We start from the raw sequence: 25062 nt of genomic DNA, 5'->3' as shown, positions 1-25062 counted from the left end.
ATTTTTAGACTTAAATGTTGTCTGCAAATGACCTTTGACCTCCACCAATTTCAATAAGGTTCTTGAGCTCACCAAGCTGGATCTGCATACCATGTATGGAGTTAAACACAGATGTACTGTTTGAGTTATCGTGTTTACAAAGTTTTCGGCCTTTGACATCTGTTGACCCCAAATGGCCATTGTACTTAATAAGGCAGATCCACATACCAAGTATGAAGTTAATCCACTGACCTTTTTAAGTTACGTTGTTCACAAGCAAGTGTAACATACGCACACATAACGCACACACATCATTGCGTAGATTCCATCTTCGGCACTTAATTTAAGTCCCTTATCAGCTGGGAAAAGGTACTTCATGGACCAACTTATGTGTCTCATGTATAAACTATGCAATGGATGATGGCAGGTTCAGATGTTGCTGTTAACCTAAAACATGCATTTTACATATTTTCAGCTATTATCCTGTTGCATAACCTTGGTCAGCTACAGCTAATATACAAACAGAGAAAACATATAAACAGAGACAGGATTGGAGAAACCATTACTTTAATAAGTGTATAAACTTTTCAGCATCTGTACAAGAGCTTGTAATAATGGTACACAAAAATAAAGAATAGCCAAAAACAAAAACAAAAATAGAGAACATCTGAATTAAGAAATCCAGATCCAGAGTTTTAGGTTACACAGCAACTGTGAGGAAAATAAAGGACATGCATATTAACTGTTACATAAAAAATATAATGTAGGCTAGCATAGCTATCAAATAAAGACTACTAAGTAGTTCTGTTGTCAGGGGAAAACATAATAAAAAAGAAAATTTAACTGAGCACTTAATATGGCAAGTGATTAATTAGGTGTGACTGCTTCTGTAGAGTATTAAAAGAGTGTTAGTATATATTATTGATATTCAACCAACTAGTTTATACTGCATTGCAGTGTACATCTATGTGAGACCATTACCTCCCTCCCCTCCCCCCCTGCCCTCCCTTCCCCTCCTATCCAGTTTTCAATAAAGACAATCACAATTTTTACAGTGCATATCTACTTCATCTACAGGATTATCTCCTTGCTCTTTTGCTTTTGTAAGAGTTTCGATGGAAGAGTTTGGTATTTTTGTTGAAATATAAAGAGCTTTATGCTGTTCTGTAGAGAAACACTTCCTCCCTCTGTTAAAGCCTGTCTCTGTGCCAGGCAGCAAAAAACGATGGCTAGTGGGGACATAATAGCTATATTCATTAGTCTGAAAGGATAGAATGTTTCTGTGACTATGAGTTCCATTCGTAATCACAATAATAACTGAAGAAAATCAGTACTGTTACTGATCAGAACAAACCCCAAAATTCACAACTTTTCTTCCTTTCATATGTTTAATTCCTGATCTAACCTTTAACTGTCTTATGTCTTTGAATTGCAAACCATTGCAGTATCCCTTGTACAGAGTACACATACTAGTCAACTTGTTCATCCACAACTATTAACACTGTTCATATCTGTAATACTTCTCTAATCAATGCTGCCCTCACTAATACCTTTAAATTCTCCATTCGACTACTTCAGTCAATATTGCCCTCAACTTGTCCTGTTTAACCATGGCTATTCCCGAGCATATATGTTGTACCACTCCAGAGCCATATATGTACCACTGCCCTCACTATAACCTGCTTAGCCATGACTTTCGAATCCTACCTATATGAACCATGCATGTGTCCTTCATTTAAACATCAACTGTGTTTAGCACCTTTCACTTCTTGCCCAGGATCCAATCTCTGTTTATGAATTCACTATAAATGTCTACTCTTTTCAACTATGCAAACCAAACTCTGAAAAAGAAGACAGCATTTACACAACCTTTCAAAGCAAACAAAATAAGTCTGCATTCCAAGAATGATTTAAAAACATGTTTAGCACCAAGGATATGACCCCCACACCAAATATATGACTTCAAAATTAGTTTCAACCTTTCCTTCTTAACAAAATACCTTATCAGCCTCCTTGCCATGAGATGTCAAATACATGTCAAACACACCAAGTATATAAAATTCTTGCCAATTTTAATCATACAGAATGGCATTTCACATTACCATGCGTGACTTGAATCATTTAAACAAGCTATTTCCAGACCTACTGAATAACTAAAGCAGTTTTAATGTAACTTGCCTGAAGCATACAGATGTTTTCCTACTTATTACCTAAACAATTCTTTTGATAATTATTTCAGAAAGACTCTTCTTCAAGTTGTTTCTGGTTAGTTTTTGCTGGTTCCGGTAGCAACTAAAATTCTATTATGAGAGCGCAATCAAATAGATTACCGCTGGGCTGTTAAACAAGCGTTCAATCCACACTTCAATGTTTATGGGAGGTCATTAACCATTGGCAGAACTTAAAGCAACCGGTTTCATCTCCTACTTAGATTTCCATAACCATATTCGATCTCTGAATAGATTCTATCGAGAAAATAATGCAATAATCTGTGTACGTGCAATGAAGTATTTAGACTCTCCTGCCTGACAAGGTAAGTTTGCTTGCCAAGCAGCAGACAAACAGCTCCCTCAGTTTATACATGACAACAACCCCTAACCTACATTCTTTAATCTGCAGCAAGGTGTTGGCTGGTCAATCAACTGCACTAAATCTTGATATGTGCTTATGAAATTCTCCAACTAATAAATATTTCTTGTGAAATTTAACTAGAGCACCAATGGTGCAGAAGCTCATACCTTTTCGAGCTTAAAAATGTAGGGCCCACAAAACCAATTTTGGGCCCGTGAGGGATACCCCCCCCCCCCTCCATTAGCAGAATCCTGGCCACACCACTGGCTATAATTCCTATTTTCCCCCTTTAAATCCTATTTTACCCACTCTCTCAAACAATACCACTGACCTACCCTATTAAACTTTCTCCCCTCTACCTTAGCAGACATAACAAGCACTCCCTACAAGGCATAACTTCACAAGCTGCCTACATACCTCAGGCTCAAAGACTTCTAAGAATCGGCAAGTGCTGATTGGCTATAGGGCTCTCATGCTTACAGTTCAACAGTTAATAACAACTCCCAGTCCTGCTTTAATTCCACTAACAACCTCTGCAGAGCTTAACCACAAATGTAAACAAACCCTGCAGACACTGGAAGACAAATTAAAGGAGCTTTGGCAAAAAGTGAAGGCTCAGATTTTTTTAAACAATGGGGATTAATTGTAATTAATTAACTTTTGACCAAAAATTTTTAGGCATCACCTTATTCATACACAATCCAACAATCATCAGTTCAACTTTGAATATGATCCATCAAAATCTTGAGGAGATTGAGATATTTGAAAATATTACAAAGAATGACCCCCGATGACCCCCTAAATGACCTTTGACCTCAATTTTCCGAACACCCCTCGTAACTCTCATCCCGAGGAACATTGTGACCAAGTTTCATTATAATTGGCCATACACTGTACGAACAGGAGCAATTTGAAAATATAGGGCCGCGGCCCGGGCCACAAAAGACCCCTAGTTGATCTTTTATCTCAAATTCATGAACACCCTGAAGGTAAAACTACCATAGTACTATCGTGACAAACCCTCAACATTGTACCATGGAATCTGTAGGAGAAGAAGCATTTTGCGTATTTCCACAAAATGGCCCATTACGGCCCACAGGTGACCTTTGACCCCAAATTTTGGATCATCTCTGATGGACCTATACCTAATGGTCCTTGTGTCCAAGTTTCATGAAATTCCATCAAACACTGTGCGAGTGGGAGCGGTTTTACCAATTGTTGACGGATAGAGTGATAGAGTGATAGACGCCGCACTGTAACAATAGCTCGCACCAGCATGCTGGTATGAGCTAAAAATTAGCAATCCTGTATTGAATTTGTATGGTGAGGTGGTTGTGTTTTAAACAAAGCAGGTTGACTTCAACATGTTTAAAATGAGAAGAACACATCCAGAGCATATTATAGAAGTCCAAGGCTAAAGCAAACCTTTTCACCTTCTACTTTCTTTGGCTTGATACGTACACATGCTAAAGAAGATGTCTGATCCCAGTACAATATTCACAGGTTTATAACCTTTACACATTACATGGTTTGTTGTGTAACAATTCACTCACTGGTAAAGCCTTCATTAATCCTCCCCATGCCCAGCCCAGCCCTCATTCCCTACTTTCAATCCCTTCTGATATCAATATAACAAAACAAAACAAAAGGTTCTGCATCAGCATTTTAATACGTAAAAAATATTTACAGGGCAGAGGGGTGGGAATCAGTTCATCTTAAACATAGTTGTACTCTAAATTCAGTTTGCCAGCAGAAGAAAGGAATCATGAATTTAGAAGATAGAGGAGGGATCACTGACCTGGATAACTAAGGTTTGATCCAATCTCTTATTAATCAAATAGCACCATAATAATACTGATTAGTTTAATATTTCAAGACTCAAAAACTTCATGTTTACCAAATACGACAAAACAAAAAAAGGATGTATTTTCCACCTAGATCTTTGGTGTTAAGCTGAACAAGTCACACCACTGAGGAGGATAGAGGATATAGAATAGATACAACACATCATGTGAAGAGTTTGTTCTCCAATTTTACCTATCCTTCCCAAATTTCAGGTAAGGTGGTTGGTAGGGTGGAGAGGGAGGTGCCTGGTCTTCCCCCTTTTTTTCCATTTATTAAGTATCTTAAAGTTTCCAGGTGAAAGTAAGATATAAAAGTAGCCTTAGATAGTGATAAAGAAGAAGAAGAAGAAGCAATGTGTGTATGATACTCTGTCTGTTATGAATTCAATAATTATATCATTGAGAACACAAAAACTTTAATATAGATGATTGCAACACATCAAGACCTGTACAAGCAAAAAAAACAACATATTATTTTTTCTATTTTAAAAGTTACTACGAAATTCTTTTCTGAGTAACTACGACTATTTGAAGTCACTGAACATTTGAAAGCTGAAAATATTTGTGCCTTCTCGAGCTGAAGAAATTGTCTAGTAATAAATGTTTGCATTCTTAGATAAAGGTTATCTGTGAATAAATCAGTTTGTACACGTATACGACAGTGACTAGCAGTTTTCGACGACAAAAAAAGGAAAAGAAAAAGGTGGTGATATGGATTTAACTTTGGCAGAATTTTGTTTTCATTTTAGGAGCTGTAGCATTCACTGACATGGATACATGTTAGCACACATGCCATCCACATAACTGCTAAATGCATCATTTCTACTTTAGGCACCAGTTTCATATTCATTTCATTTACATGAATAGCTATAGAATAATCAACAAGTTGTGAATTATCTCGGGCACCAACTCACATACACTTAATGTGCTAGGATACCTCAGGTACCATTAAAACAGTTGCAAATGCAAAAAAAGCAGAACTATTCCACTTTAGTCCTATCAAGGTGTTAAAGAATAGACTACTCCATACATCCTGAACAATTCTAAATTCAAACACAACTTGCTCCACCAAACTCTTTGTCATCCATTAGTAGAATAGTAATAACAGGTTAGATGTCAGCTTCACTGCTCACATTCTTAAAATGGTACACCATTTTTGTAGACTTATGCAAAATTTCATATTTTTTCAAAAGATTTTAAGTAAAACCGTGGCAAGCCGAGAATTTTTCTACACAGTAGAATAAAGATGATTAAAATTTCAGATGTAATACTTTGAGAGAGTAAAAAATGGAAAGAGGAAAGAAGAGCAGAGAAAATCAAATGCATGTCTTCAAAGGTGCTATGAATATGCAGTAGTAATTGAATATGCATTACCAATGTTTTGTATTTTTCTTGGTTATATACAGAGCAAAGATTTACAAGTTAAGCCTAATAATTCAGACAAACTATTACAAATTAAAAAATCAAGATATAAACTGAAAATATGGCATCTTACTGCAGAAGACAGACATGTCGTTTTTCTTATTCTTTAAAGGACTTCGAAGACAAGGAAAGAAAAACGTCTGCTCTACAGTTTTGGCCCTACTAACCAAGGTGGGATTGAAATAAAAAATCTGCAGAGAAAAAAACTAATCAATCAAACTTCAATCTGACTTCAAACTCTTCAAAAGGAGAATGAAACCTCGTCAGAATTAACTGAGCATTCTTTGGCAGCAAGAAGCGCAGTCACACCACAAATCCCTCTAAATGTAGAATAAATCTCAGAAATTGGGGTAGAAGTGATTCTATTAATACATGAGCCAGCTCATGGGTCAGATCTCCGTAATGTATTATTACATGGTACCAGATTAGAGGCAAGGTTTGGTGAAAGTACTTTGTCATTAAATCTAGTTTGTTGTTGCAGTAGTAACCTTGATACAGAGTATTTACTGTCAGGCAGTACACACTCTATGCTTGAAGAAGGAGATTTAAGAGCACAAGGTGAGCATATAGCCAAGGAAGACAACAGTATCAATCTTTATGCCAATGAACACTCTGTTGTACATACAAACACCATTGAATACATTCAACAATAATTCATCATGTTAACGAATGGAAGCTATAGCAATAAGTAACAAACTTATCACTTTCTCTGTCTATTTTTTCTTCTCTTTTTTGGTCTGTGGTTGATTGGGAACTTAAAAAGAAAGTTTCTGCATATGCAGTAGATTTTGGTTGTATTCAATGCAATAATTATCCAACTTTAGCAATAATTATGCAACTTTAGCAAGAATGTTAAACCATAGTTTTCCACACAATTTGTAAGTACTGTTCTTAATCTACCTACTTATACGAACAGCCAAATTCCATGATAACAATAACAGTGTTCATGCAGTGTTTTATATGATATGCCAACAAACAGTTATAGTGTCTAGGCTGCCAGGTGATGCTTCTTTGTAAAGGCAAGAGACTTGACTTTGAGGTTTGATATAACAACAGAGTAACAACAAACACTGTGTCTATGTACTTGGTGTAGTGGGTAACGTGAACCAGCTGATCTAACTGAAGGTGTTACTGTACTCATATTAAAAGACTTGAAGAATCCAACATGGTGTTTATATTCCCTTAACAGAGAGATCCTACAGTAAATATGACTCTACAGTAAGGATTTTAGTGTTATATACCTGATAAGACACAAAATACAGTTCAGTCCACCCCTTGCCTCCTCTCATTACAACACCCATTCCCTTACAATCCCTGACACCCAACTATCCACTTCCTGCAACAACACTCTCTTGGGGTGTGGGAAGTGAAAACCTAAGGTACCAGTATCATCCTGTGCAATCACAATGCACCTGTGTAGGCACAAAGAACTCTGCACAAGTTACCCTGTGCTGGTGTTAAAGTGAGGTCCAACCTTGTAGCTGTGTAACATTTCCTTTCAAGTCAATCTCTTTCTTTGATACAACCACTTTCTGAACCCTGATTGACTTGCTGCTCCAGAGTTGCCCAGAGGGTGAGGCCCTTAATGCAACTCTCCAATTTCAATTTGATCCTAAAGTTTAATGGAATTCGTCAAATCTTTCGTCAACATTTTTAAAATGACAAAACGGTAGGAAATTGCTTCCCCTTTTAACTGGAAAATATGAAATCAGTTTTAGAAGACAAATATGCTCAAAATAAGTGAGCTCTGCCAAACTGGTTTTCCTTCAGAAAATAGAGGGCAGTATTCCAGTAAGGCTAGTGTGAAGATACCAAAGTCTCCACACTCTCATTTAGTACGGTAGTTTCGTACTAAGCTTGTACTTGACATAAACAGCGAAATCCTCATCATCAAGCAACTGCACTTCCATGGTTAGATGTCTCACTCTGCCTGCCTTGTTGATAGTTGTCTGGGTAAAGTACTTTCAACTGCAAAACAAAGGCCTAAATTGTGGGCGAGGAAGAATAGGCTATTCAATTCCCGTCTAAACCTTCCTTATGAAATGGTTAAACTTATCTTCACATTTCACCTTGTTTCCATTTGTCATCAGGGCATTAAGGCCCATCTGTGCTGCAGCCAGACACTCTCTGCCACCAATCTGCCACTCAATCTTTGCAGAAAGAATTGATCTAAACTCCCTTTTCATGAAACACATAATATTAGGTGCGCGTCGACTGCAAACTAGAAGGTTTCTTCATCCATTTTATGCGGCAACATATCAAAATCATGTCATGTTCATAATTGTGGTGCAACACTTATCCTCTGAAAGTTTGTGTGATCAACTCCATGATTCATATAAACCTCTGGATGGTTGTCATTCTCCTCCCATGGAATTTGACCCTACGAAGAAAATAAGAGAGATATATTATATGAGTCTCTGGATGCTTCTCAATGCAAACTTCTAACGATTCTATGCTCAAGCCAAACAAAAATCATAAACACAAACAAATAAGGGAGCATTACAACTGATGGTTCTGTGCAGTCTCTATTGCCTTTGACCGATGCAGCCGAAACCTCAAAATTTGTACTAAGAGTTTGCAGTCTACCAGGTTTAGAGTCTTCACAGCTTTTATTATTTGTATTCTGATGTTTGCATTCTTTGTAGTTTTGCATTTACATATTTGCTTTGGCAGTCTCTGTTGCAATGTTGTAGTTTTTGACATGGTGGTTTCGGTGTTTTGTAGTTGTTATATTTTAGCTGATTTGTCTCCTTTCAGTTCTGTCTTGTTCTGCAGCCAGGGTTGCTTGTGTAACTTTTATGTTTTGCATTTGATTAAAGTTGTGTAGTTTTGTATTTTTCATGTTTGCAGTTTCTGGTATTTTGTAGTTTTGCAGTCCTTGTTGTTTTTTAGTTTGTTGTTTGACATGTTGTATTGATTTTGCAGTATGTAGACATCTTGTTTGGTACTGAAGTTAATAATCTTTGTCATTTGTAGTCTTCACTGTTTGTTTTTATGCAGTTCTCATCCTTGTTGCCTTACCATTTGTTTGTGTGTCTAGCATAAGTATTTGCCATGGTGCAGTGTGCATACTTGTTTTGTTTGGTGTTTTGCAGTTTGTTTATGTATTGCAGGGCACTGTGTGTGCTATTTGAGACAACTTAACCACTAAGTTAAAATTGCACTGGAGAAAAAGAATATCAAGGAGAAACCTTGGAGTTGGGAGTAGAGAGTATCATTTCACATTATTCCCGGCCTCATACCCATTGTGGCATACTGGCTTTTGAAACTTTCTCTATTCACATACTTGACTTCTGAACCTTGGAAAATGTCAGCAGTATTTCATTGTTGTGATATTTCATCCAGAAATGTCACATTTCACTCAATCTTTAAATATGTCTTTCATCCTGTTTGCTTTCTATATAAAACTCATCCAAATGACATAATAATGCTTATCAGCAAAAAGAAAAACTATTCTTTACCTGAAAAGTTGGAAACTGATGAGGTTGTAGACCAGTGACACAGTTAGAATATACAGCTTGCTGATAACCGTTTGTGGATTGATACTGCTCTTCAATGCTTGGCAAGATATTAGATCCCATTGGATTGGTAACAGCAGTCTCTTGCAATGAAGAAGAAGTGTACAAGCGCTGCTGCTGCTGGTGGGCTGAAAACATTTGGCTCTGCTCTGCCCTCGGATGTTGGTTCATGCTGACAGCCATCTGTTGCGATCTTTGGAAGTATAGCTGCTCCTGCCTTGGCTGAGAGGCAGGTTGCGAATACTGGGAGAAGTAACCCTGCTGGTTGTGAGTTGTTGTGGTAGATTGGTTTTGGTAGAGCTCATGAATATTCATTTCAGCTGATGTCGGTGGGAGACAGAGCTCATTACCCTGATGGGCGGACGATGATGATGATGGTGTTGTTGCGTGATAGAGGTTGGACATGGACATGGCAGATACAGTTTGGGAGCTGTTCCCATATGATGGTACAGTGTGGCTGTTACTAACACAAGCCTGACTGGGTACTGTTCTCCTTGACGACGACGTATACAGCATTTTGTTCGCTGCTACCTGTCTTTGTGGGAAGCCATTTTGATATCTACCTTGAAGACTATTCTGCATTTCTCCTCCTCCTGTGCTACTTCTCTCTCTCTTTACCTCTCTTTGAATGGCCTCCTTCTGTAAGCACAGACTCTGAATAACTTCACCTTGTTGCATGTACCCATTACTGGACACCAGACTCGGGCTACTCTTTAGACTCAGGTCCGGGGTAGACGTGTCCACCTCTTCGATCATGTTCAGTACATCGTCCAGATCTATTTCGGCGCCATCAAATTCTGTCATGTCTAACCCTGGGATATCCAAGCCACTCTCCACACTATCGGTGGATTCTAGGGGTCCCCTCCTAGATCCCAACTGTGCCTCTAGGTCAATCAGATCGGACTCGATGCTGTGAATGTCACTCTTGGCCTCATCACTATCGACACCACTATCGCTGGGATTACTCAAGAGAGATACCTTCGAATTCATGTAAGATAAGCGGTCATTACCCTGTTCAGTTATCATCATGTCTGAGGCTATCTTGTGATTGTTGTTTTGTGGAAGAATCTGACCTTTCTGTATTTGAGGGAGATGGCGTCTGCGCTCCATAGCACAATCAGGGCTATTGTTGGGTGAATACTTCAAAACTGGTGGTGGTGTTTGGACAGGGGAGTTTCCAGCAACCATTCCGTTAGTCCCAGCAACACGCATTCTTACCTCATAATCCTTGGACCACTCACTGTTAGAAATGTTTTCAAGGGTGTTGTCAAAATGGATATTTTGAAGAGCCTCAGCCAAATCCTTATCCATTAGCTCTTCGGCCATAGCTGGTTCTGGAACTGGCATCTTATGGACAAACTTCTGGCTGCCACTTCCTGTGAGGTTGAAAGATGGCATGAAGAGATTGCCATGACCTCTTACATTTGAGGTGGATGTTGGTGATACCCCTCTCACATTCTCAACCACACCACTGCTGGGCCGTTGTGGGGAAGATTCCACTTTCAGTTGGGGTGAATGTTGTGGTACCATCCCTGGTCCACCAGAGGGAAGGCTGACTGCAGGACCACGTTTTGGTGGTCCACCCATTGGCTGTCCTATGGGTGGTGACCCATTCATGGGTGGTGACCCATTCATGAGATGTACCCCCATTGGGGGTCTACCCATTGGCGGTCCACCCATTGGCAGTCCACTCATTGGCGGTCCGCCCATTGGCGGTCCACCCATTGGCGGTCCACCCATTGGCGGTCCACCGGGAGGGCCTCCTCCAGGGGGTCCTCCTCCACCCATTGCCATGCCTTGCAAGATTTCTGCAAAATAAAAATAAATGCACTCAATTGTACTGTGACATAACAACAAACAGTATTACAACTCCAAAACATGTTTGACTGAACAAGTAACAGAATCAGAAGCACTACAAAATGATAATGGTTACAGAGTATGTATTAGGCACTGTAACTTCTGCTGACTGGCACTGACTAGCTAAGGCATGGCTATGTAGGGATCACCACAAACTAAGGGCTGGATAATTCAGTTGTTAGAGCACCCAGAGGTCACCCATCCATATCCCCATTCTAGCCATACTTTTCTTTGCTCTTTTCCAGCATTTCAAGAACAGCAAAGAAGAAAGGTAGAGATTTATTGTTGACTTACCTTTTGGTATTGGTGGTAAAGGAGGGTTGCAGTTGTAAAGTTCAGCGGGTCCTTCAAATGGGAACTTGAACGGGGCCCCTCTATTGCCAAGGTACTGTTCACCCTCCTCATCACTGGATGGGAAGAGAAAAGTGCAATTCCTAGACCTCAGTATACAGAAATCAATCAAATCAATCAAATCAATAAAATCAGAGGGTTATTATAACAGTAATATAATGTTGTCTTGAACTGGATAAGCTCTTAAATCAATTTCTTGGCAGGGGCTGGAGCCATAGAGAGATAAAGGAACAAGGCAACATAGACCCTGGAAACTCACATTTATATATTTCACTATGTCAATGCTGCATCTCTTTGCATATTCACACACATCTGTATGTATTCACACATTGGTATACTCCCCCTCTCTAACATGAATTGTAAAATGGTGAGGTCAGAGTTCCTCTCTGGCTATGTCATCCATTCAATGGTGGATGAATGCAGGATAATCTCTCTATAAACTTGAAATGTGAGATGGAGAGAAGGTTTTCAACTCACGACATTGGACGATGAGTAGAGACCAGAGCGTCTGGTTTGCCATTCTTGTAGATGACCCGTCCTTTAGCTTGCACCCACAACCACTTGGAACGTTTGGTCATCAGCCTAAAATAGATGAACCTGGTTTCTCCCTTCCTCATCACTGAAAAATAACAAACAGGATTGTGCTTGAAATGATCCCACAACTAACTATTATGCTGACAGTAGATTTAATGTCAAAAAAAAGTAGAAACATCTCATTTACTGCAGCAAATAAGACACAAATAGTACAGGCACTGCCATCTTTGCAATGGACATTCTGTCTTCATAAAATGTAAGGTTCTTAACGCTTCTCTGCACCACTTTTAATCGTTTTTCGATCTCATATTCCTGTATATATCTGTATATGGTGTATGTATTTACTGTTTTTTGTATTTACTGATGAATGTCATTGTATATTTTTGATTGTTTGCAAAGCGCACAGATGCATCGTGCGCAGTGCGCTATATAAGATTTTATTTACATTTACATTTACACTTTTTAAATGAATCGTTGACCTAATCTACGGCAAATTGACTTTAATTCTGGCAGCTATGGATGACTAGAGTTTAAGTCTTCCTAGTTCTTGTCATGGAACCCATTTTGAGAAGTTTCCTTCCTCCAACATTTTAAGAAAGCCACACATTCTAGAAGGTCAAACTTTAAAGTTAAGAGCCACCCAAATAAACCAGAACTTGATTAATCAACAACATTGATTAGAACTGCATTCTTATGATAGGCTTAAATACATTGCCCATTGTTTACTTGACTCTTGTCTTATTTGCAAGAAGTATTTTATGATCATCTACTCTCACTATACTGGTCTCACACTTCATCTAGTCAACATACAGCATCATAGACCAAGAACCCTCACCAAAAGGCACAATACTAACTCACATATGTAGATTTTAAATCAACTGGACACATTTCATTGACACTTTCAGCTTTAAGAAGTCAATATACATAGAGATTTAAATCCAAAAACATTCTTGAACAATCTGGTAGATGCAAAAGTACAGTGCTTATGACATACATGACTTCACACCCATTTGTCCTCTTACATACACTGCACACTTCTAAAGTTGGGGATCATGACACTATATCTTACCCACCTCCATCTCTCTTTAACACAACAAAACAAATATAGGCTGATATACTATTGTCTTTAATACTTAATCATGTCTTTACCCTGGTACAATAGTTGGTATCATCATTATATTATCATGAAATATAATCTGATTAAACATTTGCTTAAACTTGAATATAAATTATGTTGAAATAATGACAGAATACAATCTTCTACAGGCTACACACTAGGTATATATATTTAAGTCTGAGAACCTAAGGTGCTATTATTCCTCATCAACTGAAAATTTAAAGCCTATTCCACGATTGCAAAAATCTTCAAGCTAGACTTATGGTTGACCTGGCTATAATCTGGTGGTTCCACATAAAGTAATTAAATAAAGCAATTTAAAGGAAATATCATGTTCATCGAAACAAAGTCTCTTGCTTCAGTCGCTCAAAATCACAGTGTTGATGAAAAGGTAACACATAACAATTAATTAATGGGACATATAATTTTCCAAATTGATTCTTCAATTTGGGGTATTTCTTGTTCCTTTCAGTAATAGTTTACTACATGTCTCCTTCCAAAGAAACAATGAGAGCTGAAAATATAAAGTGTTTCAAGATGTTGTAAGTTTCTGAAAAAGGCTGTTAATTTTAAAAATGAACATTGACACATGACAAAATGGTAATAAGAAATTCAATGACCTTTTCTACTGAAGGTGCCTGCACTTTTTATTTTGGCAAATAGTCAGCAGGAAGTTAAACTCAAGTAGGAACAGTTTCAGAAAATAATTCCTATTTCAATGACTTTTATCATTTTTACTTTTCCTTTTTCCAGACCTGGAAGTTTTTTTGTTGCAAATTAAGCAACACAAAAACTCAAAACTAGTCTAAACTCAAGCGAATTCAAATTAAAGATTCATATTTTGCAGCAGTTTTAAGGTTAGGTGTTTTGTGTCTACTGTTGTTTTGTGAATACTGTAATACACCTTTCACTTGAGCAGTAACTTGTTTATGCATTGCTATGCTAAAACACATAAATTAGGTACCACCATTGCTGAATGGCTTTGATCAATTTTATTAGCACTCTTAATTTGAAGGGGCAATAAACTGATCTTCTTTAACCTATGGGTTGTATCCAGTTTATGGCAGAGACAGGGATGTAAGTGCAGCCAAAAAAAAAAACCGGAAAACTATTCGGAGACCCCGGGTGAATGCCGTCCTGGGTGAACACATCCTACTCCTAGCTCTGACTACTTACACACTATATATGTTAGGCTAGCTCAGAAGTATTAGCGCTAACACATCTTACCCTTAGTTCTTACTACTTACACACTATCGTTATGTTAGGCTAGCTCAAAGTTACGAATACGTCGCAGCGAACTACGGAATAAAAAACAGTCTCACATTCGAATGCGATCACAAATATCGACTTTCATATGCGTATCCCGTAGATTTCCGCCGCTCACAAATATCACAAGCGTTAATTCCGAAAGTTATGTCGAGCACCAGCAGTTACGAAGATATTAATTAGCAGTCCAATCAACGTGAATTAGGTAAGGTTTTTCAACGACAGAAATTAGCTATGGCGATTTGAAGTTCGCACGTACGCAACGATATTCACATGGCACAATGTTGTACAGTGCAATGCGATGATGCGAAACAGGAATGGTATTTTGATTGATCGATGAGTGAAAGTTGAAGCTAGCTTGCTGCAACGGGCCAGGCATTTTTGCCGCGTTGTGTCTTTGATATTCGAACAATTTTGTGGAACTTTTTTGGAATTAAAAAAAAACGGATTTCCGTAAAAATACGGAAGACTTACATCCCTGAAAAAAAAAACCGGATTTCCGTAAAAATACGGAAGACTTACATCCCTGCAGAGAATGTAAGAAAAAGCCTTTTTCCAAGGTAAGATATATAGAGACAGCATCTCAAACCTGGGTGTCAGATACTTGAGTGAAAACCCAATTAGTGTTTCCTGAAAAGTACCAAGGTTATTTAAAGTTCAGTCATGACACAGATCCACCAGCTTTCCGATACTGTTAATTATTGTGTACTACATATGAGACACTACCAAAAATTGATGAAGAATGCAAAGTGTTTCTCTATAACATTCACATGCACTTGAATCAATGCTCAGGTTAACTATTGAAATCTATATTACATACATTTAGCTGTTGTCTGATATAACAGAACCTGATAAACCCTTTATTCAAATACAGTAAAAATAATCCTACATTTAGTTTTAATTTGAAGCAGTTTGAAATTAATCCATAATTTCATTGCGATATTTTGTTGGACTAGAGTAACTGATTGTTTACTGAACCTCTTGTCAAAAGATTGAATAACAGAAAATACAGCAAAAACATAACATTCCTATGTTACATCACTCATATTTCTAAGTTGAATCCCTCATATACTTAAATGTTAAATTGCCCATCTTTCCCTCTTCAATTGCACATATCTCCATGTAAGATCACCCATATTATCCATGTTAAATGGCCCATACTTCTCTGTTTAACTGCACATATTTCTATGTTAAATCACTAATATTTTATTTCTCCTTTAAATGAGACAGAAGGTGACTCACATTGAGAATGCATCTCAGAGCAGTAAATGATGTCTTCGTAATGCAAGTAGTTATAACCGTTCATCGATGATAATTCACCTTCCGTGAAACCAAGAATGTCCACACCCCTGAAAGAAATAGAGATGGAGAAGTTCTCAGCAGGTGTTAGGGGAAAACTTTCATCTGATTAGCTTTCCAACTCATCATCAGTACTGTTGCTAATAACCTTCATTAACAGCTTTACGCATGGCTGGCCACCACTCTAGACACAGGCCTAAAGGGATTGGCTCTTGCACCACATTACTGTAGACATACAGGCTTCAAAGGATTGGATCTTGCACCACAACACTCTAGACATACATGCTTAAAGGGATTGGCTCTTGCACCACAATACTGTAAACATACAGGCTTGAAGGGATTGGATCTTGCACCACAACATTCTAGACATACAGGCTTAAAGGGATTGGCTCTTGCACCACAATACTGTAGATATACAGGCTGAAAGGGATTGGCTCTTGCACCACAATACTGTAGACATACAGGCCTAAAGGGATTGGCTCTTGCACCACATTACTGTAGACATACAGGCGTAAAGGGATTGGCTCTTGCACCACAATACTGTAGATATACAGGATTGAAGGGATTGGATCTTGCAACCCAACATTATAGATTTACATGTTTAAAGGGATTGGCTCTTGCACCACAATACTGTAGATATACAGGTCTAAATGGATTGGCTCTTGCAACCCAACATTATAGATTTACATGTTTAAAGGGATTGGCTCTTGCACCACAATACTGTAGATATACAGGTCTAAATGGATTGGCTCTTGCAACCCAACATTATAGATTTACATGTTTAAAGGGATTGGCTCTTGCACCACAATACTGTAGGCATACAGGCTTAAAGGGATTGGCTCTTGCACCACAATACTGTAGACATACAGGCTTAAAGGGATTGGCTCTTGCACCACAATACTGTAGACATACAGGCTTAAAGGGATTGGCTCTTGCACCACAACACTCTAGACATACAGGCTTAAAGGGATTGGCTCTTGCACCACAATACTGTAGACATACAGGCTTGAAGGGATTGGCTCTTTCACCAATTACCAGTCTGTATTGCTGTGCTAGTCATGGAAGGAAAAGGATAGGAAAATAGGTTAAGGACATAAAAGACTAACTTTGAATCTAAAGACTGTGGCTTGAAGTCAAGTCTGTGTTTAGTCCTGAAGATCATATTTCTGACGTAGATCTCCATAATGGATGGCTGCTGCATGGGGCACGCTAAGGCAAACAGCCCAAGTTTGGGTGGATCGACGTCTGCTGGGATGCCATCTTCACCTCGATTTCTTTGGCCAAACATGGGGCGTAATTTCCCAGTGAAGTGCAGATTCTAAGGAGAGATCACGAGAGAATCGTATATTAGAATCTACCAAAATGAAGCTCTCTGAAGTGGAAATGGAGAGCATGTATAAAATTTATATAAGGCTTGTTGAAACTGAACCTCCAATCCCAAACTGTTTCCTTCTATAATAGTTGGCTTGAATGCCACACAAAGCTACTTTGTGAATATAATGCCATGGCAAGCCAGCTGTGCCAAAATTGAGAGTTTGACCAGTGCTATGGTCAAGTGGATATAAAGGTGGTAGCATTAGAAACTATGAAACCAAACATCAGGGAGGTTGTGCTTCCACCACTGACCGGCCAAAGTAAGATCCGTTTTTCATCCAGGAGAAATCCAGTTTTTAAACAACTGAAATGGACTTCCAAATTGTACCAAAAATGCCAAAATGAGCTAAAGTATAAATTTAATATCCACCCAGCATGAAGTGTAAAATAATACTAACCATTCCAAGTCTACCACATGCATATATGTGGCAGCTTAGCATAGTAAAACATCTGGTTTTAAGGCCGATGATTATGTTTGCGCTCTTCATCAGCAGTCACTCGAGGCATTACAAATCAATTTGCATTTTTTTTTTGGTACATAGTTTGCAGCAATTCCCCCATATTATGATGGTGTTGATTGGAATGTTTATGACACTCTTACAGCTTTTGTCAACTCAAAGGTAGATACTTGAGGCAATATTCACGATTCCAACCTGACAAATTTGTCAACAAAGATCTGGTTACAAATTAGTGTCAACTTTATGCAAGCCCAAGCAATTACTGATTCAAATGCCAAGAAATTTTTCTGGTTCTTTCAAATAAAATTTGAATAGTTTAAACTGCCGAGTTGACTTGCAAGGAGCGAATGGTGTCTATAATTGAACATAATGAATACAAGATATAGTGACGTCAAACATCACTCTGTATGTGTGTCAAACATCACTCTGCATGTGTGTCAAACATCACTCTATATGTGTGTCAAACATCACTCTATATGTGTGTCAAACATCACTCTGCATGTGTGCCAAACATCACTCTATATGTGTGTCAAACATCACTCTGTATGTGTGTCAAACATCACTCTGTATGTGTGTCAAACATCACTCTGTATGTGTCTCAAACATCACTCTGTATGTGTGTCAAACATCACTCTATATGTGTGTCAAACATCACTCTATATGTGTGTCAAACATCACTCTGTATGTGTGTCAAACATCACTCTGCATGTGTGTCAAACATCACTCTGTATGTGTGTCAAAGACAGCATACACACAGACCTCATAGAGTAATTGAGGACACGGCACATCCACACAGTCCTCAGAGTATATGGAGGACACTGCACAGCTGCACACAAAACTGTGTTCATGTCAGTCAGCCAGTTGCTCTGCATTACACATACCCAGTGGCGTAATGCCAAGGGGGTTCAGAGGGGGGAACATCCTTGGTCCTCTGAGCCTTGGGAGGACTCCCAAGCCTGAAACGGTGCATTCAAAATATTAACTTCAAAAGTGACATTATCATCAAGAAGATGTAAACTGAAACTTATTGCACCAGGGCAGTCTATTGCACCAGGGCAGTCTCCGGCTTTGTTTGCTTTTGGCGCAGCACCCAGGGCAGTCTCTCAATTACTGGCTTGGCTAAGTTGGCTTACTTTAATTGCAACACTAGGGCAGTTTCCCAATTGCTGGCTTGCTGGCAAGTTAAACATTAAGCTGCTGCACATACCACATGGAATAGTGGAAACCATTGTTTGCACAACTACAATTGTGGGGAAGAAAACTGCTTGTCCAACAATTCGTTGGACAACAAAACAAATTATTGTGGTGTTGTACTTGGACTTTCATATGAAAAAGTACAATGACCCTCACCAGAAACCCAGAAGATTCATCCAATAGACATCTGAACCGACAAAAGAAATTCCGCTCCAAGGAAGATTCCACATCTGTAACAAAGGAAAGATGGATCATAATAGTTAACCTGAAAGTGCTGATTCTTTGATGGCTTATGGGGATGTTAAGCAAAATAAACCACGGGTATTCAAGTAGTATGTGCAATTCCTCTATTGAATATAAGAGACTTAGGCAAACAAGCTGTACTACATTGAAGAGAGAGAAATGAATGAAATATTACATATCCAGTGTGCTATCTTGACAGCATTCCTCTTGATATACTGAAATTACACTTTAAAGATATTGACCACTTGCTTACATCAGTTGACCCTTGACCTCCACTACATGGTGACTACAGCATTTCACATCATAGTAGATCAACATACCACCAACAAGCCAACTCTATTCACATTTGGGTTATTAAGATCAAGGTTTTTCTATTAGTTTTCACCTATTACCTCTGTGAACTTTACAGTGACCACTGCCCAGCTCCCTAAACAATTTCTTTGTACACACTGCAGAGAAGCCATTTTATTCTCTATGAGCTTCTCAAAACTATCCTTCAAAAACAAGTCATCTTTGTAAGATTTTGGCCTCTGTTGAGCTCGTTTAATAGTTCTGTGACCTTCACCAAACAAGACTTCTTACACTTTACCAAAGCTAAAATTCAAGATACATAGAAACCCTAAGAATTTGTTATTGAGATTAGCATTTTCACATTTTGGAGTGAGTAGATGAGTTAAATTGTTAAAGGGCCCTGATGTTTGTTTGTCTTCCCCCAACACATATCTATTGTCTTGATCAGCATTATAACAGCTTTGTGCATTCTTTCAAACAAATTTACCAAAGTTACTGATGATTATTACACCGGAAGGAAAGCTATCCACATTGCTATGGGATTTTAGTAGCAAATAGCCTAAAACACAACATAATACAAAGCATTATCAAATCAATGAGTTGAATTAAGTTTAGTTTGCTTCCTCCCCCTCCCCCCCCCCCCCCAATACACAACCTCTGAAGTGTCACTCAAGCATCTATTTGCCGGGCTCACTGATTTGCATCTTCCCACTCACTCGTCCATTGATGATAACCAATCCTTGATCTCTTCCCGTTCACTTGTTTGTCTAACAAATGAGTTTCTATTAAAATGTCAAAATCCTTCTGGATTGGGACAACTGGTCTGCTGATTCTAGTATTGATTATTTATTGTAGGTGGTAGCATAGCTTCAAACCAGACTTACATCTCATCAGTGTCACTCTCCTGCCCCCCCCCCACCCCGGTACTACATTATTCTTGTGAATCTATTTCTTACATGAGTAGATGAAGGGCAATTATATTCAGATTTCTTTGTGACAAAACACCAATTTCTGAATAAAATATCAAGATTTCATTCCTAAATTACTCATTGCACACAACTTTTTAATCTTCAGAGAGTAATAACGCTCTCAAAAGGTAAGACAACTTGCCTTGCCATGTTTCCAACTAGAAGGAGGTACCTGTCTGTATTAGACAGAAGACTCTTTTAAAGGGGTATGTAACCCTTCAATTCACTATAAGGTATATCGGGTGGAGTTTATGATATTTAATATTTTATACAATGCATCAAGTCCCTCCTGATTCAATAAACCTCCGTTTCTTCCTCTCAAACTTTTGTAAGAAGTTGTTTGTCCTTTCCTATTTTAAACCTTTTATTTTGAAGGTTTTATGAATTGTCAAACAAGACCAAAAACAGCAGGATATGCTGCATACAACATTTTACAGTTGTTTTTTATTCAAAATGGTTGGCAGTTTTGTCTTTGGGGTGTCTGACATTTCCTTGCAAGTTTTCAACACCATTGCAACACATGCTTTATCAGCAAAGCGTTATTTTTAACATCTTCTCGAATGCTCTGCAAAGAGAGAATTGGCTTAAAGGCAAGTCCAAATGTTGATACTTTATTACATCAGCAAACTAGAAATGATTTAATTAACATCTTCAGGGCATCTGGATCTTAATATCAACTCTCAAGTCTTTTATGAAAATTTTTCTCTCATATGATAAATGGTTCTATAATTTAATCTCACCTAACCAAAAGAATTTACAGGAAGGTGTCATAACTTACAACTTCCTTTTACCTTGAAAGGTAAATGTTTCTCCTATTCCACATAATCACATCTTCTTTGGTTTTCTTATCACCCATATCTACGCATACACTATACTAGCAGTCCATGCTTGCCTTTGTATGGCAGTGACACTGATTGTCTGTACAGATATTACTTTCACACAATTTATATACCCACATTTCAGCGATGGATGGAAATATGATATCAGCCAACAGGAAAGACCACTTTGATATTTGATATTATAAAGAAGAAGAGAAAATCCATCAAGTTTGTATAACCAACAATTCATTTTATGTCTTCCCCTTAATCATACCAGTACTTTTACACAGAATGTTTAGACGTCACAGTTAACAGAGAAGTTTAGAATGGCATGAATGGGTGGTAGGTACTATAGCATGTGTGGCTTCATAGAATTTGTGTATGAAAATTTTCCATTGACCTGATCTAATGGTATGCTTATCTTGTTTTAACTGCAGAACATAGACAGTAGTTCCTGAGTTCAATCTGAGTTCATGGAATATCAACCTAAGACTTACCAGAAAAGCTAATAACAAACAAATATTGCAGAAGAGTCACTGCAGGCTATGAAGTCACGTCCACCGCCCCCCCCCCCAAAACAAAAGGGGGAACGTTAATATGACTTGGACAACCTTCAGGATCACTTGAACCACTGTTGCCAGACCAACATTTATTTACTTGTATGCAGCTTTAAGCAGCTTGTGTAAGAATGTGGGTCACAAATAATTAATATCCCAAACAACATGACTCATGTGGTATTTAATTCCATAATAAATTGAGTACGGTACTTTAGAAGGTACTGATTCTAGTTGTTGCTTTCAAAACAAGTCAGTTCTGTTACTGGTTTCAGCACAGCATATCATTATACAGATTAATTATGATATTGCTCTTTGGATAATATTTGTGGGACACTTTGTATGGTATACTTATACTGGTCAAAGTGGGTCCAATCAGGTGATAATTAGCCTATATACTTCATGTAACAACTTTCAGAAGTTACCACGAACGCAAATAAGGCATCACCTTTAATTCCATGAGAAAGTAATATAGGTCTAGTTAAGGCACACTGTTGACATTTGATTTCAAAAGTTATTTTCTGGAACATTTTAGTATTTGAACTGTTTATGACAATGTTCCACAAAACATTATTTATCTTTGGTATAGAAAGGCTCTAAGAGAGACAAAGATAGAGAAAGATAAATCTAGTTGGAACTGGATTTGAAAAAGACAAACGTTTACAAGTGCAGTGCTTGTGTGAAGATATGTAAGTCCAGAAGTGACATATGAACAGTACAGTTGTCAACTAATATTGTACTACAAGCATTACTTAATTTAATAAACATCTCCACCAGCAGTAAGAGTAAACCACACCTTTGTTATTAAGTACTTTAATCGACCAGCAATATTTCCATGACAATGGAGATGAATGGTTGATGAAGTCATCCAGTCTATCTGGGTTGACTAATAGAGCAATGCAGACTGCATTAGTCATCTCTGTGGGTTGTCTCATGGATTACATGTAATATATCTTGATCAAAACCTAAAGACTGCTGGAATCTCTCATTAAAATGTGCCAATTACTGTCTGGGTTCATCTTAGAAGTATATTTACGTATGTGAACATTTTATCTTGTTTCTGCTCATCACAACTTGATGAAACCAGACTGGCTGTTTGATCTGTGTAGTTTCATTGAGGAAGACACAGATGTGATGTCTTGATCTGTCATAGACCTACATCTCCATTTAGAGGCTGGTTAAAGCCTTGTTGTGTGATACATTAGCATAGCCAACTTTGTGGTTCTTCTACAGGATTCAAAACTTGCAATTTGTGAGTTTTCATTTATTCAAATCCTGATACTGCCTGGCTGATAGAAAAAGTTGTGACTGTGATCTGTAAATTTGTTCCAGAAGAGTCACATGTTGTGAGGTATGTAAGTTTGTCAGATCAAGCCTGTTTGACTGACTGAATATATATCAGACTACAGTATGTTGCGTGAATAATCTGGTTTGTGTACAGTATGTGTGTGTGTATTTTTTTTTCCTTTTCCTTTTTCTTCTTCATCTTCTTATTTTTCTAGTTTAGCTATTTGATGCAATATGTCAGAAATTAAACATTAAACCTATATTTAAACAATACCTGGACCAACCAATCATCATTTAACAGGGGCTTATTCCAAATAACAGAACTCAAACAGCAAAACAGATGAACCATGAAATGATCTTGTAGTAACCAACTAGATATTATCAATCTTCAGAAATTAAAATAATTTGTTTACTTGGCTTTTTCATTCCTTTTTCCCCCTTTCTTCTTTTATAATAATTTCTTACTAATAATGCTTTCCTCTCCTTGACCTTCTCACAATACTCTTGTATCCAGACTATTCTATATCTAAGCCATTCTAATACATGATATGTTTATTATTATATTTGTAGACACACAACAGAACAGGACCTTCCCTAATTCTTTGCACAGAGCTATTGACAACATACCAGTAAGTCTGTGTACAACACTACTAGATCTACCAGATGTAATGTTCTAGACTAATCTCAACCTTCACCCTACATTTTTATAGCATCATCACAAATTTCACACACAAGAATATGCCAGTTTTTTAACACCTGTAAAAGCAGATATCTAACATGAGCTGATAGGGTTGTCTTCTTTTAAGAACTAAATACCATCTAATCTTCAGCACTTAAGGAGACACTTCTTCATTTAACAAGGTAAGGCTTCAAAATTCCAACAACTCTCACCAGCCACTTGCATCTTGATCAAAAAAGGTAAAGAAACAAAAATCATTTCAAACAACAAGAAAACAGGAAAGGAAGGAAGTAAAAACCTTGAAGGAGAACTGACATACTTCTGGTACTTGAAATGAAATTTCAAGGGATTTTAGTTGATAATTGCCTTTGGTGTGAAGTTTATTTCGGTTGTCTGATAACTTGTTCAATTGCATACCCAGATGCTGAAGGTGAGAGTGTGACATGGTTTCACTGCTCCCTAATGGAACATGACGTTTGAGACTTTCAAAGATTTCACAGAAGCATGTTCCACTAAATTTATCACCAGACTACTGTCATTGAAACTATGTGTCTTATTTACATCAAGAAACATGAATGCATCCTGTCCACAGACATGATACCTAAATCTCTAAGTTTTGTCATGAACCACTTGAAATAAGTAGTCTATATCCTATGGAACAGCTATCTCCCACCCTACAGACATGTCACTACAACCTTTATAGTTTCTAACAGTTGACAAACACTGGGAAATATCATGGGCTTTACCTTTCACTACAACGTTTATAGTTTCTAGCAGTTGACAAACACTGGAAAATATCATGGGCTTTACCTTTTAACTACGTTTATAGTTTTTAACAGTTGACAAACACTGGGAAATATCATGGGCAATACCTTTCACCACAACATTTATAGTTTCTAACAGTTGACAAATACTAGGAAATATCATGGTCTTTACCTTTCACTACAACATTTATAGTTTTCTAACAGTTGACAAACACTGGGAAATATCATGGGCTTTACCTTTATACTACAACGTTTATAGTTTCAAACAGCTTACAAACACTGGGAAATATCATGGGCTTTACCTTTATACTACAACGTTTATAGTTTCTAACAGTTGACAAACACTGGGAAATATCATCGGCTGTACCTTATTGCACCAGCTTATACTGATCATTATTTCACATCAATCGTACACACAACAGGAAACATCAGCTTAGGGTTACAAAGTACAGAATTCTGCTGTGTCACAGCATTCATCAGACTTTACACACTACAGGGATGATAGAGTCAAAATTATCATATTAATTAACATATTCACTATTACAACACTTTTCAGCTGACAGGAGAATGGTTTAAATCCTGTCTCCACTAAAACTGAAATCACATCTACTGGCAGACTTCTTTACAAAATTCTCCATGAAAATGAAAATGAAAATGAAAAAAAGAAAGAAGGA

At 37.8% G+C, this 25062-nt stretch overlaps 1 protein-coding gene across 1 annotated transcript in view; it reads right to left on the bottom strand.

Annotated features, from left to right (window-relative positions):
- Positions 1 to 529: 529 nt before the first annotated feature.
- Positions 530 to 25062, bottom strand: part of LOC139963157 (uncharacterized) — a 120047-nt gene continuing 95514 nt past the window's right edge. The window contains exons 7-13 of the mRNA XM_071963702.1: positions 18941 to 19014; positions 16865 to 17076; positions 15702 to 15808; positions 12020 to 12161; positions 11486 to 11598; positions 9278 to 11142; positions 530 to 8196 (exon numbers count right to left, since the gene is read on the bottom strand). Of these exons, the coding sequence (XP_071819803.1) occupies positions 8092 to 8196; positions 9278 to 11142; positions 11486 to 11598; positions 12020 to 12161; positions 15702 to 15808; positions 16865 to 17076; positions 18941 to 19014 (2618 nt within the window). The 3' untranslated portion in view covers positions 530 to 8091. The remainder of the gene's footprint in view (positions 8197 to 9277; positions 11143 to 11485; positions 11599 to 12019; positions 12162 to 15701; positions 15809 to 16864; positions 17077 to 18940; positions 19015 to 25062) is intronic.

Source organism: Apostichopus japonicus, chromosome 21, assembly GCF_037975245.1.
Source record: "Apostichopus japonicus isolate 1M-3 chromosome 21, ASM3797524v1, whole genome shotgun sequence".
Taxonomy (NCBI): domain Eukaryota; kingdom Metazoa; phylum Echinodermata; class Holothuroidea; order Aspidochirotida; family Stichopodidae; genus Apostichopus; species Apostichopus japonicus.
The sequence above is the reverse complement of the archived record's forward strand: the minus strand, read 5'-3'. Positions and strand labels throughout refer to the sequence as shown.